Below are 15,163 nucleotides of genomic sequence, written 5' to 3' on the forward strand. Positions count from 1 at the left end.
AGGGCTCAGCCTTGGCTGGCTGAGGAGGGAACTGAGGGGAAGGTGCATAAGAACAGCAGACGTTGGGGAGAGGAGTTTGCTGTTAGCCCTGCCTGTCCCTCCTGTGAGGTGGGTGCCGGCCCCTCTCAAACAGATCGACATCTATGGGCCCCCGCACTGCCAGACCCCAACGTATGGAGCAATGCCAGGGGAGCGGAAGTCTGTAATAAATGTGTAGTAGACAGATGGAGGTTGGTAAGTATTCTTTTATTGGGACGACCCGCTCCCCAGTTTGTGTTCTTTCCCTGAAGCTCCGTTGGCTACTCATCTCTCTGGCCAGAGAACCTCATAAGGAAATGGCCTCTGTGGCTGGGCTGCTCTGCTCGGAGCGGAAAGGAGGCTGGGCTGTGGGTTTAGGGGCAGAAGAGGGACTGAGGGGCTGCAGCACACCCTGTGAGCCCAGGGGAGGCCCTGGCTCCTCGAGAACCGGCCGCTGGAGGCTGAGGATAAATGGTGGCCGCAGAGTGGCGGTCCCCAGTTCCTGGCTGCAGCTGCTGGCTCTCAAGATGGCAGAGCAGGGGCCAAGGCCAAGAGAGCTGCCCCAGCTCTGGCCGGCTTTCCAGGATCAGGGCCTCTTCCACTACCTGTGCTGCCCTCTGGAGGAGGCAGAAGGCCACACAGAACGGAGCCATTAGCACCCCACATCCAGCCTCCAGTCCTCAGCCTGGGGTTTGCCCACCCCAAGAAAGGAAGAGACCAGAAATTAGCATCTGCCCTCTCATTCAACAAGGTAGGAAGTCGGGCTCTGAGAGGTTAGGAGATTTGCTCACAATCACAAGGGAGAAGAATCGTTTCTGGGACCTAGAGCTGCCTGTTTCCAGCTCAGAACTCCTGTCCCAACATACGGCTTCCGGCCCCGGCCCCAGCCCACCTGATCCAGGGGTGCCTCTGTCCAGGTGGCTTCATCATGTGCTACTCCCCGGGCCCCTGCTGTCTCCGTCCTTGCATGGGGAGCCCCATACACTCCCTTGACTTCTGATGTGGGAAGTTACAGGCCGATGCCTAGGCTGAGGAGCCCTCACATTCTTTCCCTTGACCCTCTCTACCAGCCCCCTCCCCTCCCCTCCCCTCCCCTCCCCTCCCCTCCCCTCCCCCTCGCCCAGGACCTCAGAGGATGATGGCAGGTTAGCTCAGAGGCAGGCCTTTGGCCCCACCCCAACCCCTTCCAAATCCCACCCCCGAAATGTCATGGCTTTGAGTTTCCATGTGCTTCTTTTCGTAAACCAGGTCCCTGTGAAGAGGCAAGGGACTGGCCGTGCACACGGGGGAGTAGGAGACAGTCGTCCTGAAGTCCGGACCAGCTCTGAACCTGGGCATTCTGCCCCCATGGAACTCCCTCAGCATAGCAGGGACAATCCTATGTCACTGTTAGAGGCTGGCAGAGAAGGCCTTGGATTCTTGGGTCCCCTCAAGAGAGTGGAGAGCATGCTGAAAAGCTTGCTGGGGGCTGGCGTAAAAAGCAGATGGCTCAATTTGCCTGGCTTCCTTTGGAGAGGACTGGGTTGCCTGTGCTCTGTGGCCATTGGCCTGCGGAGGGAACACTGGGCTTGAGCCGTGGGTGCAGGCAGGCCTTACCTTCTCCACTCCCAGTCCAGGTTTGAATGCTCCTAGTGGGAGCTTGGAAGAGGAGATGCCATCCATCTTCATCCTGCATCCTCCCTCCCTGCTCCCTCTTCCATCAGGCTGCCTTATCCAGGGACACGGCAGATGGTGCCTGGTATTCTAGATGCCCAGTGAAACCAGGCCGCATCCCCCTACCCCCCACTCAATGCTCACTGGCTCATCTCTTGGGAGGGCTCAGGCTTGGGATAAGATGGGGAGTTGATAAGCATCTTTGTACCCTGTTGTGCCAGATATGCTGATTCCGTCTCCAAGCATCCAACCTGGCATTAGGTCCAGCAACTCAGAGTCCTGAAGGTCTTCACAGAGCCCAGATAAGCTGGCTTCAGACCAGTTTCTGGTCTGGCCCCTGTCAATAACTGTGTTAACCTGAACGAATCACTTCACTCCTCTGAACTTCAGCTTCTCCTCTGGAAAACGGGAATAATAATCTCTGTTTCACAAGATTATTGAGAGGATGCGGTGAGATAAGGTCAGAGGCTGAGCTGGAAGAGGATTCGGCTAGTCACTCCTTTTCCTTCCCACCCCCCATGACCCCCTGCCTCACCTACCCCCTGCTGTGGAGCCTGGACTTTGGGTCTGGGGGTTGCCTGCAGTGAAAAAAGAGAAGGCTTGTAGGAGGCAGAGCAGGACATGGAGTCAGGGTGGCTTCCTCTGCTCTAACCTGCTACCCTTCCACCTCACACATACATACCAGCAGCCCCTGGGCAGTGAGGGACGAGGCACCAGATAGGGGAGGGCCTTGAACCATCCTCTCCGACAGCCACATAGTAATGGCCAATCACCAGAGCCTCCCTTGCTGACAGTGGGAGCCCATCCAGGGTGCAGAGTCTGGGAGAGAGAGGTGAGTACATAAGGGCCGGTGAACAAGATGTATCTTCATAAGCAGCAGACTACAAGGGGGTGGGTACAGCTATTTCAAGGTGCCCTTTGGCTGCTGGCCCTCTGGGCACCAGGGCCAGTCACCCAGGCTCTGCCCTGGCTCCGAGGGCTGGGCTGGAGGGGCCTCTCCCTGAGGCACAGAAAGAAGTCCCATTTGGGGAAACATGCTTTCCTTTTGCCTTTTCATCCTCAAGGGCAGCGAAAAGCAGTAGGGAGGCTCCCTTTGGGGACATTCAGGTCTCCACAGTCCCCAAACTCACTTGCGCACAGCCCCGCTCTGTAATTTCACCTTCTCAGTCAGGAGTTTCAACACTGCTTCCCAGTCCGTGCTGGCAGCCTGGGACAGCTTCAGGCTAAATGGGGGGCTTAACAGGTCCCCATTCCTGAACACACTGGGACAAAGAGCAGCCTGGTAAGGGGAAGGGTCCCCAGAACTACCTACGTGTGAGAGGAAGAAGGATGGCACAGCGGCCAGAAGATGGTCCAAGAACCAGTGCGTTGTTTTTCACCCAGTAAGCACGTTGGACTTTTTATATCCCAGTCGCCAGGGGCTCCTGGAACAAATCCACCCACTTTCCCTTGGTCTCCCTGAAACAAAAATCTCTGCCCCTGTTCCCCAACACGAGCACTCACTGGATACAGCAGGGGGAACCTGCAGGTAGCCGCTGTCCAAGGGCCCCATCACATGGCTGCTGAATCACAGGAGGGCCCTGAAACCCGTCAGGCCCCCAGATCAGGAGCAAGTTGAGGCCTTTTGTCAGGGATAGGTCAGTCCAAGGTGGGTAGGGTGAGGGAAAGAAACCAGACTGGGGCAGAAGAGGGGGCAAGGAGGGATGGGACTGGTCACGCCTTTCACCAGAGGGTACTTCTACCTCCCTTGGGTCACATTCTTAACGCCCTCCCATCCCTCTGTTTTATGGCTTCCTCTTTCCTCTGAGGACCATAGCCTGGAGCTAAAGTAAAGTAAAAGTTTGGGAACGGCACAAGGAACAGTGTCTTGAAATCCTGCACCCGAGAAGGCTCCAGAGCTCCAGGGCTCCTGACTTCCCAGACCAAAGTAGGGGCAGCCCCCAGGGGGATGGAAGAACAGAGGGCTGGGGGCTGGTCGGCCCCAGGACTTACAGGTAGTCTGCTGCTCTTCCCACCTGGATCCTCCCCTCTAGGGTGTAAAGAGCTGAAAGGACAGACAGGTCACTGGTCATCTTGGGGAGCCTGGGTCCTCAACAGCCCGGCAGCTGCCAGAGCGTGGGGCTGGGGCCCAGTTCACCAAGTCTTCCTTCCCACTGGAATAGTCTCAGTCATCTCGGTCTGGAAACAGATGCTGACACTTGAACCTGCCTTAGGTTATGTATCAGGCTGGACATCCAGTCTGGGGTCTCAGACCCAAACCACAAGATTAAAGGTCGAGATCCTCCTGTATCTCAGAAATTTTCTCATTCATGATGTGTGCGGTTTCATCTCATTTTGTATGAGACCGAGGGCAAGTTAAGTGACTCACCTAAGCAACATGGAATTGACAGAGCCCAGACTCTAAGTCTCTCTGGCTCCCAACTCCTGGCTCCTTAACTCTCAGCAACCTCAGCTGAGAGCAGAGGAGGACCTGGAAGCCAGATCTGAGCTGGAAGCTCAGACACTCAAATTATTTATTCTCCCATCTTGGAAAGCATAGCCCCACCCTGTAAAGGATAATCCCAGCCTAATGGAGAGCACGGGATGCCTAAACACAGCAGGGAGGAAGTGATGGATGGATTTCGAGTATTTAGTGGTGGTGGTGATGGTCATGGTGGTGGTAAGGACCCAATCAGGAACAGCCTTTGGAAAAAGGGGCTCAACCAGCAGAATGTTCTTCTTCCCACTGGTTGGTCCTGGCTGGATGGGAATGAACATCAGTGTAAGACTTTGACTTGAACTGTGGCTCCACGTGTTATTTATGTACTCAGGTAGGTTATTTCACTATCTTGATTTCCCCTTCCAAAGAATGGGGATAAGACCACCCCCTTCATAGGATTGCTGTATTCCGTGAGATACACAGGAAGTACTGAACACATGCTGTTGCTATCGCTATTACCTCTCTCCCCAGGCTCTTTGACCAGCCCCAGCCCACTCACGGGAACTTGCGGAATCGTTCAAAGCCAGCAGCCACATACTGCCCTCTGTTCTGCAGGTCTGCCAGGTCGGTGACAGGGTGGCCATGACAAGGCGTGTAGAGAGCACACACGGCCAGTGGGGCCTGCATAGCCGATGTCACATCACAGAGGAAGGTCTCCAGGGTGGGGAAGCAGTGTTGAGTCACCACCAGCTGGTGGCCTGGGGAGAAGGGGTCCCCATTCCGGGACACCACTACCCTCTTGGCTGCTGGACTGCCACCTGCCATAGCGTGTCCCCGGCTAGAGACGCAGAGCTGTTGCCAGGCAACTAAGGCAGGGCTGGGAGCAGTGCCAATCAGAGGTGGAGTCCTGCCCTCACCCAGAAAGGCAGGGAGAGCCTCCATAGGAGCATCTGTCTGCATTCAAGGTCTCATCCAATCTGCTCTTGGTGGGGCCTCACAAGAGTACGGTGGGTCTGATCACTATATATGAAGAAAGAGCCCGGGACTCAGTGAGAGAGGCAGTGGCAGAGATGACACTGAAACACAGTTCCAGTACTGGTGGAGCGAGGGACTCTCAGCCTCCCTGCCACTCTGCAGCCCAAGGGCTGAGCTTAAAGGAAGATCAGCTTTGGGGGCTGTTCCCCAAGGACGGCTAGTCTGCTCCTGGGCTGTGGCTCCCAGCCAGCTCTGGGGAAGATGCCCCATGTCAGCAGAAAGTGAACAGGAGGGCCCAGAGTCTGTCCTGACCAGAGGCAGAAGATAAATACAACCAGGCTCAGAATCTAAGGAACACCTTTATTCTCCATCAGCCCCCCAACTTTGCTCACCCCAGGTGGCTCCCTATCCCAGAATTTGGGTTGAGCCACAGGCAGAGGATGAAAGTATCCTCCTATCTCTACTGATGCCAGCTCTGTGCTCCAGTTTCTCTTGGCCTCATTAGCCACCAGTACCCACGGGCAGGGGCAGGAGGTAGAGCTGGTACCAGGGAGCTACAATGAGGTCTTGTCTCCCTCATTGCCCTTTCATAGAATCCCCCTTTGGAACCTGGTCTTCCCTGGTTCCCCAGGGTCTAGCCTGGTGGTCCTGTTTTCCACAGTCGCCCCCTCCAGTGATCCTCTCCTGTGTGGTCTGACCCTGTGGAAGACAGTTTCTCAGGTGGCCTTGATCCTCTGGTTTTTCCATCCTTCATGGCTAGATTCATTGGAGGTTCTATCTGTGGAGCTTTTATCACTGGGAGTCCGGCCCTCGGGGTGGTTTAGCCTTCCAGAGATGCAGGCCACCATGCTCTGCCAAAGTCCCGTCACAGATGACACGGTCCTCTGAGAGGCCCAACTCTCGTGGCCCAGCTCTTTGGCAATCACGCTCTTTTTGGCCTGGCCCTCTGGGAGAGTTGTCTTCAATGTCTGGGTCCTCACAGAGTGTGGGCAGCTGTGTCCTGGCCTTTCCAGAACAGTAGCCCCTAGATTTGAGGCCTTTGTGGGTCTCATCCTCTAGAAGTTTTGTCAGCTGCAGGCAGGTCCCTCCTTAGGTCTGTTCTCCACACTCTGGCTCTTTGGTGAGCCTTTTCCCTATGGCCTGATTATCCCGTGGTGTGGGCAGCCGTGGTCCTGTCTGTCTGTAGCATAGGTCCCTGTACTTAGCCCCAGCAGTGGTTTTGTCTGTAGTGGCCAGTATTTCTGGGGTTTTATGGGGTTGTGATCTGAGTCTCCAGCAGGAGTCATCCATGTGGTCTGGCTCTCTAGTAATTCTGTAGGACTGGTCTTCCAGTGGTGGGCCTGGTCGTGACCCAGCTTTCTCACAGCCCTGTCTCCCATGGTCTGCGCACAAGCTGGGCTCATCTCTGGCCTGGTTCGCCTCTGGGGATCTCAGTGTTTGTTTGAGAATTAGGTACTGTTGGAGAAGAGAACACTGTACCAGGCAGGCCTGCTTGGGCATGGCAGGAGGCTTTTCCCTAACCCCCACCCTTGGCCCTAAATGTGCAGAGAGGGCTCCAAATTAGTGCCTACCTCCTTACGGCTATTGATGGCCTGTTGCAGCCACAGCAGCTCCATAGCCAAGTGGCTGCGGTGGTACTGGAGCTCCTGGAGCTCAGTCTGGCTGTGGGGCAGTCCTGGACCTGCAGCTTCTGTGAAGGAGGGAAGAATGAAGGGAGAAAGCCTTGAGGGGGCAGACAGTGGGCACTGGCCTAGCATTAGACCCTGGCACCCTCCCCCTGCCCACCCATGAGTTGCCCCCAACCAAGCAGAGGGAAGAAGGAAAGGGATGCAGCTTATCTAGCACAAGCCCTTCACTTTTCAGATGGGAAAGCTGACGCCCAGAGAGGGTCAGGGGCTTGCCCTGATCTAGGCAGAGAGGTACCTGGGTTCTCCATCTTTGACATGTCTCTGGTCTCCTCTTGGCTCGGTTTCCTGGTCCTCCTGCTCTGCTCATCCTGAAGCCATGGGCTATCATCTCTGCAGGGAAGACTGCCTGAGTTTGCTGTGCTCTCTCCTGACTTCTTCAGTATCATCTCCTCCCAGATGGCCTCTTTCTCAGGCTCTTTACGTGGGAAGCAGCTCCACAGTTCCTGCTCTGGATTTGGTACCCTCTCTCCAGCTTTCCAGGTCTGATGGGATTTTGCCTTCTGAGAAATCAGTCAGAAAGGTATGAGAGCCCCAAGGCTAAACCCTCCAAGTGTCTGGGTGCCATGATTTAGCATACAAGTTGATGAGGATTAAGGACTGGGGTGTGAGGAGGTTGAGGCTGCTGCCTTTTCCAATGAGAATAGCTTGTCAGCATGAAGGGTGGAATCCCCTGCCCAGGTCCTTCTTCCCCATCTCTTCTACCTCTAGGGTGTGTAGTACCTTTGGGAGAAATCGGGGCCTGGGAATCCAGCCCTCAGTCCACTGAAGCGTGCCCAGATCACCCTCGATCTCTCGTACAATAGCCTCATATTCAGCTCGAAGACTCTGGAACTGGCGTCGGACCAAGAAGCCCCGGACGCAGGCCTGGTGTGGAGAACGAGGGGAAAGAAAACCCTTATCACTGCAACATGGGGGCATCTTGGGGGATTCTCCTGGAGTGGTCTGCAAGAGAGGACCCGGCCCCCGGGAGAGGACAGGTGACGCTGTGTGTTGGCGCTCTGGGGGTTCGAGGGAGCGTGCTGGGCTGGATCCACCTCGTCGATTAAAGGCCCTTCCCTTCATTTCCCTGATCCCGTAGGAGTGTGTAATGGGAGTGGGGGGCGCGTGAGGGTCCGTGGGGTCCCCGCATTCTTCAGGCCGGTGGGGCTGGGTCGGTAGGTTCAGAGGTGGGCACGCGGGCAGGTTACTAGACGTGACAGCCTCATCTTGTCCAAAGGTCCCAGTCCGAGATCCCGTGCGGGGGAGGAATCATGCGCACCCCAGCCTGCCCCGCACCTGCAGCGCTGTCACCTTCCGATCCAACCGTTCCCGCTCCATCCGGGCGCAAACTGACCCGCCCGGCGCCTGCGCAGTGCGTCACCAGTCTGCGCCGCGCTGGCCTGCTCAGGCCCCGCCCCGCCGTCTCCATGGCAACCTTTCGGCTCCCGCCCTTGGGCTGGGCGCCAACTGGCACCTGTCCCCAACTCCCACTCCCAGAGCAGCACAGGGGAGTCCAGCCCCGCGAGCGGGACCTCCCAAACCAGAAGTTTGTTGCAAAGGGGCGTTCCCGCGAGAGCTGGGGCCCGGGCGCCCCTGCCGAGTAAAGGCGCGAGGAGGGGAGGGAGGACACAGAGCCGCTTTCTTTCTTTATGGTTTAATTCCATCCAATGCCCCCCTCCCCCATAGCACCTGGGGGGGCCGCGGAACACCCAATCGAGTCCGTAAAAAGTCACAGTTTGAAGGGAATGAGAAGGGGCGGTCTGAGCCTGGGTCCGACACCTACACAGCTGACGGCTCCTCAGGCTCGGCGTTCTCAGCCAGGTGCAGCTTCTGTCTGTGCCTGTCAAGGATTGTGATGCTCTGGACCCGGGTCCTTGCAGCCCTATTTTCCCAACCTGCACAGGCTCAGTTTCCCCGACTGCGCAAAAGGGCGGGGGCCAGGGACTCTGGAGTGCTGCGTGGTCTGGGGTTGCAGTCCTCACCTGTCCTTCTTGCTAGGTGCCTTACCCCCTTCGCTTTTGCTTTAGATCATGCAGGAGCGTGCACCCGCACTACTTCTGATAGAACTAGATGCGGAGATAATTTAAGTCAGTAAAAAGAATTGTTCAGTGCTGAAAGAATAGGAAGACATCAGACAAGCTTTGCCATGGATTGGTGTCGGCTAAAGTACTTGCTAAGATTTTTTTTTTTTTTTTTTTGTGGCCTCTCCCGTGGCGGAGCACAGGCTCCGGACGCGCAGGCTCAGCAGCCATGGCTCACGGGCCCAGCCGCTCCGCGGCATGTGGGATCTTCCCGGACCAGGGCACGAACCAGTGTCCCCTGCATCGGCAGGCAGACTCTCAACCACTGCGCCACCAGGGAAGCCCCTTGCAAAGATTTTGATAAGCAAGTAAAACATATTCCCTGCAACCACCTTTCTTTCTCCTAATATTTGGGGAATTCTTTCTGCACCCTCTACCTGGGTAGGGGGAATTTGTGGCTAATTCTGTAGGACTGAAAGGGGTGAGGATGTTGGTTATCTGTAAAGATTCCTGCAGGGTGGTGGGGAGGCCGAAGCTGATTTTATCTCTGGGAGGCGTGCACACACTTACACACTGTCAAGTCCCCTTGAAAGGATACATAGAATTACTGAGATCTTCCAGCTGTCAACAGAGAGAGAAAGAGAAGTTTTTGTAAGGAAGGGCACCTGGTCAAACTCCAGATGCTCTGGGGTTCATCTTCTGGTGGGGGGTTGAGAGGCCCAGAGCTTTGGGCTCCATGCACCCCCAGCTTTTCACCCAGGGGCCAGGAATGGTCTTAGAAGCATGTACCCCTCCACACACCCTCTGGTGCCCCCAGGAACTGAAGCACCCAGCCCTGACCCACATTGCTAAGCAGCTGGTCCAGGTTGCGGTCAGCCATCGTCTTCTTCTGCTCCTCAGGTAGCCCCTCAGTGACCCCGTCCTCCTCCTCCTCTTCCTCCTCCTCCTCTCCACACACGTCCAGGCTGAAGTGCAGCCGGGCCAGCTTCTCCTGCATCTCCCGCACGTGTTCCAACTGCTCAAAGGAACATTCCTTCCCTGGACAACACCTGTCAGCTCTGGGAGCAAGCTTGGGACCCTGGTCCCAGCCACGCCCCAGATACCCAGTCCTCCAGCCCCACCTACATGCCCTCTAAGCCCCGCCCCCAGGACTCACCGAAGGCCTGCAGCCGGCCTGAATGGAAATCATTGAGCAGGTTCAGCAGCCCACCTTCCATCTCATAGACATCGGTCACCTCGGTCAGGAATGAGTGCTGCAGGGGGGTGCCTGCAGAGCCACCCCCACCTCCTGCCAGCACTGGGCGGCATTTCTCCTTGCTGACCCTGGGTGGGTGGGCATGGCCATGGTCACAGGGTGAGTGGCAGCCAGGTAACCCCAGGTCTTCTGTGCCATCTGTCTATGCACTAATTCACCCTTCTATCCACCCACCAATGTAAATGGATGTTTCGCCCTGTTCTGGGCACCGGGATGGGTAAAGGGAAGGGAGTGGGTGAAGAAGGGTGAGGGTGAGAAGTCAAAAGAAGTCTTTTTCTGCCAGTGATACATCCAGAACCATGCCTGGAATGGGGCTCCTGGGTTCCAGTCTGAGCACCCCACTCATTCTTCCTGTGACCCTGGGTGAATCACTTGTCCTCACCGGTCCTCAGTGAACTTGGGGACAGTTACTCCCTTATTACCATGAAAGCCATCTTACCTCTTCCAAAAATATCTTTCTGCCCCTCTTGCTTGTAAAAACCTTTTCTTTGAATTTTCCATTGCCCTCGGGATAACACTGAATGATCTTTCCAGCTTGGCCCCACTGCCTCTCCAGTTGCGTCTCCTACTATCCCTGCCCCAGCCCTGAGCTTCAGCTACCCCGACTTGGCCATCTCCCAACATGCCTCTCAGGCAGGTGGTGCCAAAGGCACAGGGAAACACAGTAATCAGAGAAAGAACGCATGGGTAGTGGAAACAAACACAGACACTATAGGGTAGGAGGCAAATTTTCAATCATTAAAAAAATTAAGCAGAGAATTCAAATTGTTCACCCAAGTATCCCCTCACCATTTCCTACCCCATGACAATCCAGGACCACCAAATCACCTGTGGTTCCTGGAACCTCCCAGGCAATATTTTCCTACCATACTTCTGCCAGGCAAGCCCCTCAGCTTAGAACATTCTCCCTCTCCAGTGTGCCCAACAGCCTTCTCTGACTCACTTCCTGGAAGTTTGCTCACTCCCTGCGCTGAGGTGCATCATCATACTGTGTGATCCCCGTGACCCACCTGGCCTTTTCCCAACACACTTGAGAGTAGGAACTGGGTCTGAGTTCTCAGGGGCCGGTGGGGGGTGGGAGGAGCCCCAGGGAAGGCATGGATTACTGCTTAGTAACGGTAGGCTGAGGCCCCCTTTACCTTCCTGCCCACAGGGCTCAGCCCAGAGTTAGGGTCCCTCCCTCCTTGCCCTCTTCCCTTCTGTACCCACCTCTTGAACTTGGCCCGCTGCTTGGGGGATGGCAGATGAGGGAGTCCCAGGGCCAAGGAGCCGCTGTGACTGGTGGGCACTGGGACCCTGCGTAGTGTGCCTGGGGGCTGGGCTGGCTGGGTCAGGCAGGGCTTGGGACTCCTTTTCTTCTTCTTGTCCTCCATTGGATGCTGGCTAGGCCTCAGGCCCTGGGAGGGAGGCAGTCCCACTGAGATAGTGAGGGGCAAAGCCATCCCTCCACCTAGCAATCCCTGAGAGCTGCAAAGGATGGCCCCCAGACCTTCCTAACTCTCCCCTCAGCTGCCCAGTATGGGCAAGGCCAGGTGCCAGCACCTACTGCTGGGGTCACAGACGTGTATTTGAAGGAACTTCTGTGGCCCACCCCAGGTCCTCCTTGCCTTCCAGTTTTAGTCTGAAAACCTAGGCCCTGCCTCAAAGGGCTGGACCAGACACTATTTTCCTGCTGCTGCTGCTCCTGGGGTTTCCTGTCCCTGTAGCTGCGGGGGCGGAGCTGGCAGAGGAAATGTAGGGGGAGACAGGGTGGACGTGAGCTGGCAGGAGCCCGGCTGAGGATTACGAGTGTCTTAACTCGGCTCCGTTCTATTTATCAACTGCCTGGACAGACGCTGACAAACCTCAGCATGGAAGGTGACAGAGATGTGGATGGGATCACCTGGGAAGACCCCGGTGTCAGGCAGTAACCCCCTGAGGATGGGCAGCAATGGCAGAAGCCGTGGCACGCTGGCATGGCTCAGTGTGGTTTCCCCGCACTGGCATCCCTCCTCTTCCACCCCGCCCCCAATGGCAAACACCAGGAGACTCCCAGAAGTTCCCTGGGACAGACTTCCAGCCGCTTCACCCTCCCCAGTCAGGAAGTCCCCGCTTGGCTTCAGCTGCAGCCAGAGAGGGCCGCGTGGTCGGGCACGTAGCAGGCAGCCTGGGCCTCCAACAAAGGCTGCGCCCGAGGCTGGCACCGCTGGATCTCCCGCCCGGCCCCGCCCCTTCAGCCCCAGGTCCGCGGAGGCCGCCCCCCAAATGGAGGTCTGAAGACCCTTTACGGGTTTCCTCAAGCTGCTTACTCCCAGTTTCCACCACCAAGCCCGACTCCGCACTCTGGGATGGCGGTGGCGCTGGGGGCATAAGCATTTAAATGGTACGAGGCTGGCTGGCACTGGTGTGGGACAGCGGTGGTGGAGGGGAGACAGAAGCGCGTCAAATGCCTGGCCCAGCAGCAGCTTGGTTCAATTAAGGACTCGATAGAAAAACTGCAGCGGGAGCCTCGGCTCCCCAGGAATGGCTGGGGGCGACCTGGGATCTATTTCCCACAATCTCCAAAGCCGTGTGCCAAATGGATCGCTCATCTCGGGAGCCAGGATCCGAAATGGAGCATCAGACCCGCGTCATTGAGCCTCTGCACCCACTCCCGAAGTGGGTAACTGACCTGGAGGTTTGGGGTCTGGAGTGATGCTTCCGTGGGGGTTCCCTCCGCCCTCCGCAGCACTCTCCAACTCGGGAACGGAAAGGGTGGAAGCTGAGCTCGCAAGAGGTAATTTGCATTTAAAGAGAAAGTGACCTTTTTTAGAGTGGGATGGAGTAAGATGGGAGGAACATCCCCACATTTATTAAGCTGTCCCTTTCACTCGACTTTACCTCTCCAGCTGAGCTAAGGTGATGACATTGGTTGTGTGATGGCAATCTAAAAAAAAAACGGTTTCACTTTCCTATCAGTTTTGGAGAGAAGTTGCAGTCCCTTACCAAATGGTGGCAGCTTTGTCAGAAATGGAGGGGAGGAGGAGGTGGGGGGTAGAGAATGAATGAATATATATATAGCATATAAGAAGCACAAGAAGCAGCAGCAGCAGGAAGAAACTGCAAGAGAAGACAACCATCTTTCAAGTGAGTCCCGGTCCCCTATTAAGCATTTTACGTACATTTAATCCTCATAACAACCCTGAAGAAAGGTAGTCATTTTACTGAAAATCAACAATAGTCTTTTTTTAAAAATATATTTATTTATTTGGCTGCACCCGGTCTTCATTGCGACATGCGGGATTTTCAGTTGCGGTATGCAAACTCTAGTTGTGTCACATGGGATCTAGTTCCCTGATTACAGATCAAACCCGGGCCCCCCACGCTGGGAGCCGCTGAACCACCATGGAAGTCCCAACAGTAGTCTTCTGAGGTAACACCATTCCCCCACAGCACCCAGACACTCTTTGCTGGTAGGTGGTGAGGGCTGTATTCAGTCACTCATGAAATGACAAGACCAAGCCGACCCTCTCCCCACACCCAGGCCTAGGGGCCACGTGAGGGGAGCATCAGGTTAGAGCAAAACCAGTGTGATTACCCAGCGCTTGACACCAGCCCCCAGGGGGGACACTTATGTGCCTGATGGGAGGCTGACCCAGCGCTGCTGGTGCCGCCCCAGGAGGCCAGACCAATGGGGCAGCTAACGAAAGACCTGGCAGAGGCTCCCAGCTCAGGTCCCCAGAGAAGCATCTGATGCAACAGGAGGCTGCCCTGTAGTCTCAGATAACTGCCCCGGGGCCAGCGCAGTGACCCTACCTACCTTCCCCTCCCACTGGGCAGGAGCAGAGCCTCCCTGGGCCCAGGCCTTCCTGAGTTCCAGAGGGCTGGGCACTCTTTCCAAAGGCACCTGAACAGGGCTCTTTCCCAGATGCTTCCAACACCTAGACTGCTCCAGAAGGGGAGACATTACTTTGGGACTTCCACAACCAGGGGTCTGAGGGAGGGGTCTGCGTAGGTAGGCAGAGGGGACAGCTGGAAGTCCCTCTCCTCCCCTACCAGGGCTGCTAGAGTGGCACAAAGGCTCCTCCAGGAAAGTGGCAGAGAGTCCAGGAGCACCTCTAGGGTGAAGTTATTCTCAGAGCTGCTTTAATCTGGAGCTCCAAGAATTGTGGCAGTCTCCCTGGACCCCCTCCAAAGGATATTTAACTGGAACCAACCCATGTGGCCGGCACAGAAACATATCAACCCATTAGGATCCTGGCCTGAAGGGGCAGAGGTTTTGTGGGGGTTGTCACAGCCAGCGTGGAAATGTCTGCCTGTGGAGGCCTGGAGGGAAAGGCAGTTTGCCTCTGCCATTTGGGGGGCATTCATATATAATCCTTTGAGCCAGATCAGCCAAGGGAGGGCAGAGAACAGGGTGCTGGGTGAGGCCACCAGTAGGATATCTCCCTTATAGGAGTCTCAACTTTTACACCTAGCCTTGGGGTGGGGGAACAGGAGTTAGAAACAGCCCATTCTTAAGGACTACGTGCAGTTTGGGTCTTGTCATGGAATGACAAGGAAAGGAATCAAAGGAACCTGGAGGTTCCTGTGTATTCCCTTGGGTGGGCCAGTGCCAAAAGGATGCTATGCATGGCAGACAGTCCCCAGTGGCAGTGATGACAGTGTCCCCTCATCTTAATTTGGGCCCCCATTGGCCTATGCCCAACTCTCTGGTCTCCTTGCTTTTTGTCTTCCTCATGGACTCGACCGATTTCCTATCTAAACAACTTAGGCGGTTGCCCGTGTCTCCTGGATCTAGCACGAATTCCTTAACCTGGCACACAGGCTCGTGATTTGGCCCCTGCCTCATCTCCCACCAACCTCCTGTGCACCTGCATTGTCAACCACTTCCTCACTAAATGCAAACTTCCACTTGCCCTTTGGGTCCTAAGGACCTTCCAGGATCCAATTCTATCCCCTTGCTGAAGGGAACAGGACCTCTCCCATGCTCCCATATCACAACCAACCTTTCTGTATCTAAACCACCTTTCCCCATCACTAGCCTGTAAACCCTCAGGGAACAAGGACAATTCTTTTTTTGACAGGGACAACTTTTGATTGAGAAAAATCATATATATATGATGAGCATCACACCAACTTTGCCAAGGGCTCCACTCAGGCAGCTGAAGTGTATTTGCTAGTGTCCTGAGCCTGC

The 15,163-nt window shown here is 55.8% G+C and overlaps 3 protein-coding genes across 3 annotated transcripts; all 3 read right to left on the reverse strand.

Annotated features, from left to right (window-relative positions):
* Positions 1–540: 540 nt before the first annotated feature.
* DCDC2B (doublecortin domain containing 2B) lies at positions 541–4,915 on the reverse strand (the record flags this gene model as incomplete). Its single annotated transcript, XM_082859797.1, is given in 12 exon segments — positions 541–587; positions 590–635; positions 911–1,014; positions 1,416–1,566; positions 2,211–2,218; positions 2,221–2,249; positions 2,354–2,408; positions 2,411–2,490; positions 2,802–2,933; positions 3,175–3,251; positions 3,664–3,715; positions 4,650–4,915. Coding segments are annotated over 12 exon segments (1,047 nt in total).
* Positions 4,916–5,686: 771 nt separating this feature from the next.
* IQCC (IQ motif containing C) lies at positions 5,687–8,070 on the reverse strand (the record flags this gene model as incomplete). Its single annotated transcript, XM_082834219.1, is given in 8 exon segments — positions 5,687–5,789; positions 5,791–5,874; positions 5,876–6,154; positions 6,158–6,520; positions 6,637–6,755; positions 6,989–7,253; positions 7,474–7,617; positions 8,029–8,070. Coding segments are annotated over 8 exon segments (1,386 nt in total). The 3' UTR covers positions 5,687–5,699.
* Positions 8,071–8,412: 342 nt separating this feature from the next.
* Positions 8,413–12,725, reverse strand: CCDC28B (coiled-coil domain containing 28B). The gene is made up of 6 exons (XM_082834829.1): positions 12,659–12,725; positions 11,218–11,405; positions 9,910–10,076; positions 9,598–9,791; positions 9,352–9,374; positions 8,413–8,566 (listed from the first exon to the last, which is right to left on the reverse strand). Exons 2-6 carry the CDS (start codon positions 11,379–11,381, stop codon positions 8,512–8,514), a joined length of 603 nt encoding a protein of 200 aa, XP_082690955.1. The 5' UTR covers positions 11,382–11,405; positions 12,659–12,725; the 3' UTR covers positions 8,413–8,511.
* Positions 12,726–15,163: the final 2,438 nt, after the last annotated feature.

This window comes from Leucopleurus acutus (assembly GCF_964270905.1).
Source record: "Leucopleurus acutus genome assembly, chromosome: 2".
Classification (NCBI taxonomy): domain Eukaryota; kingdom Metazoa; phylum Chordata; class Mammalia; order Artiodactyla; family Delphinidae; genus Leucopleurus; species Leucopleurus acutus.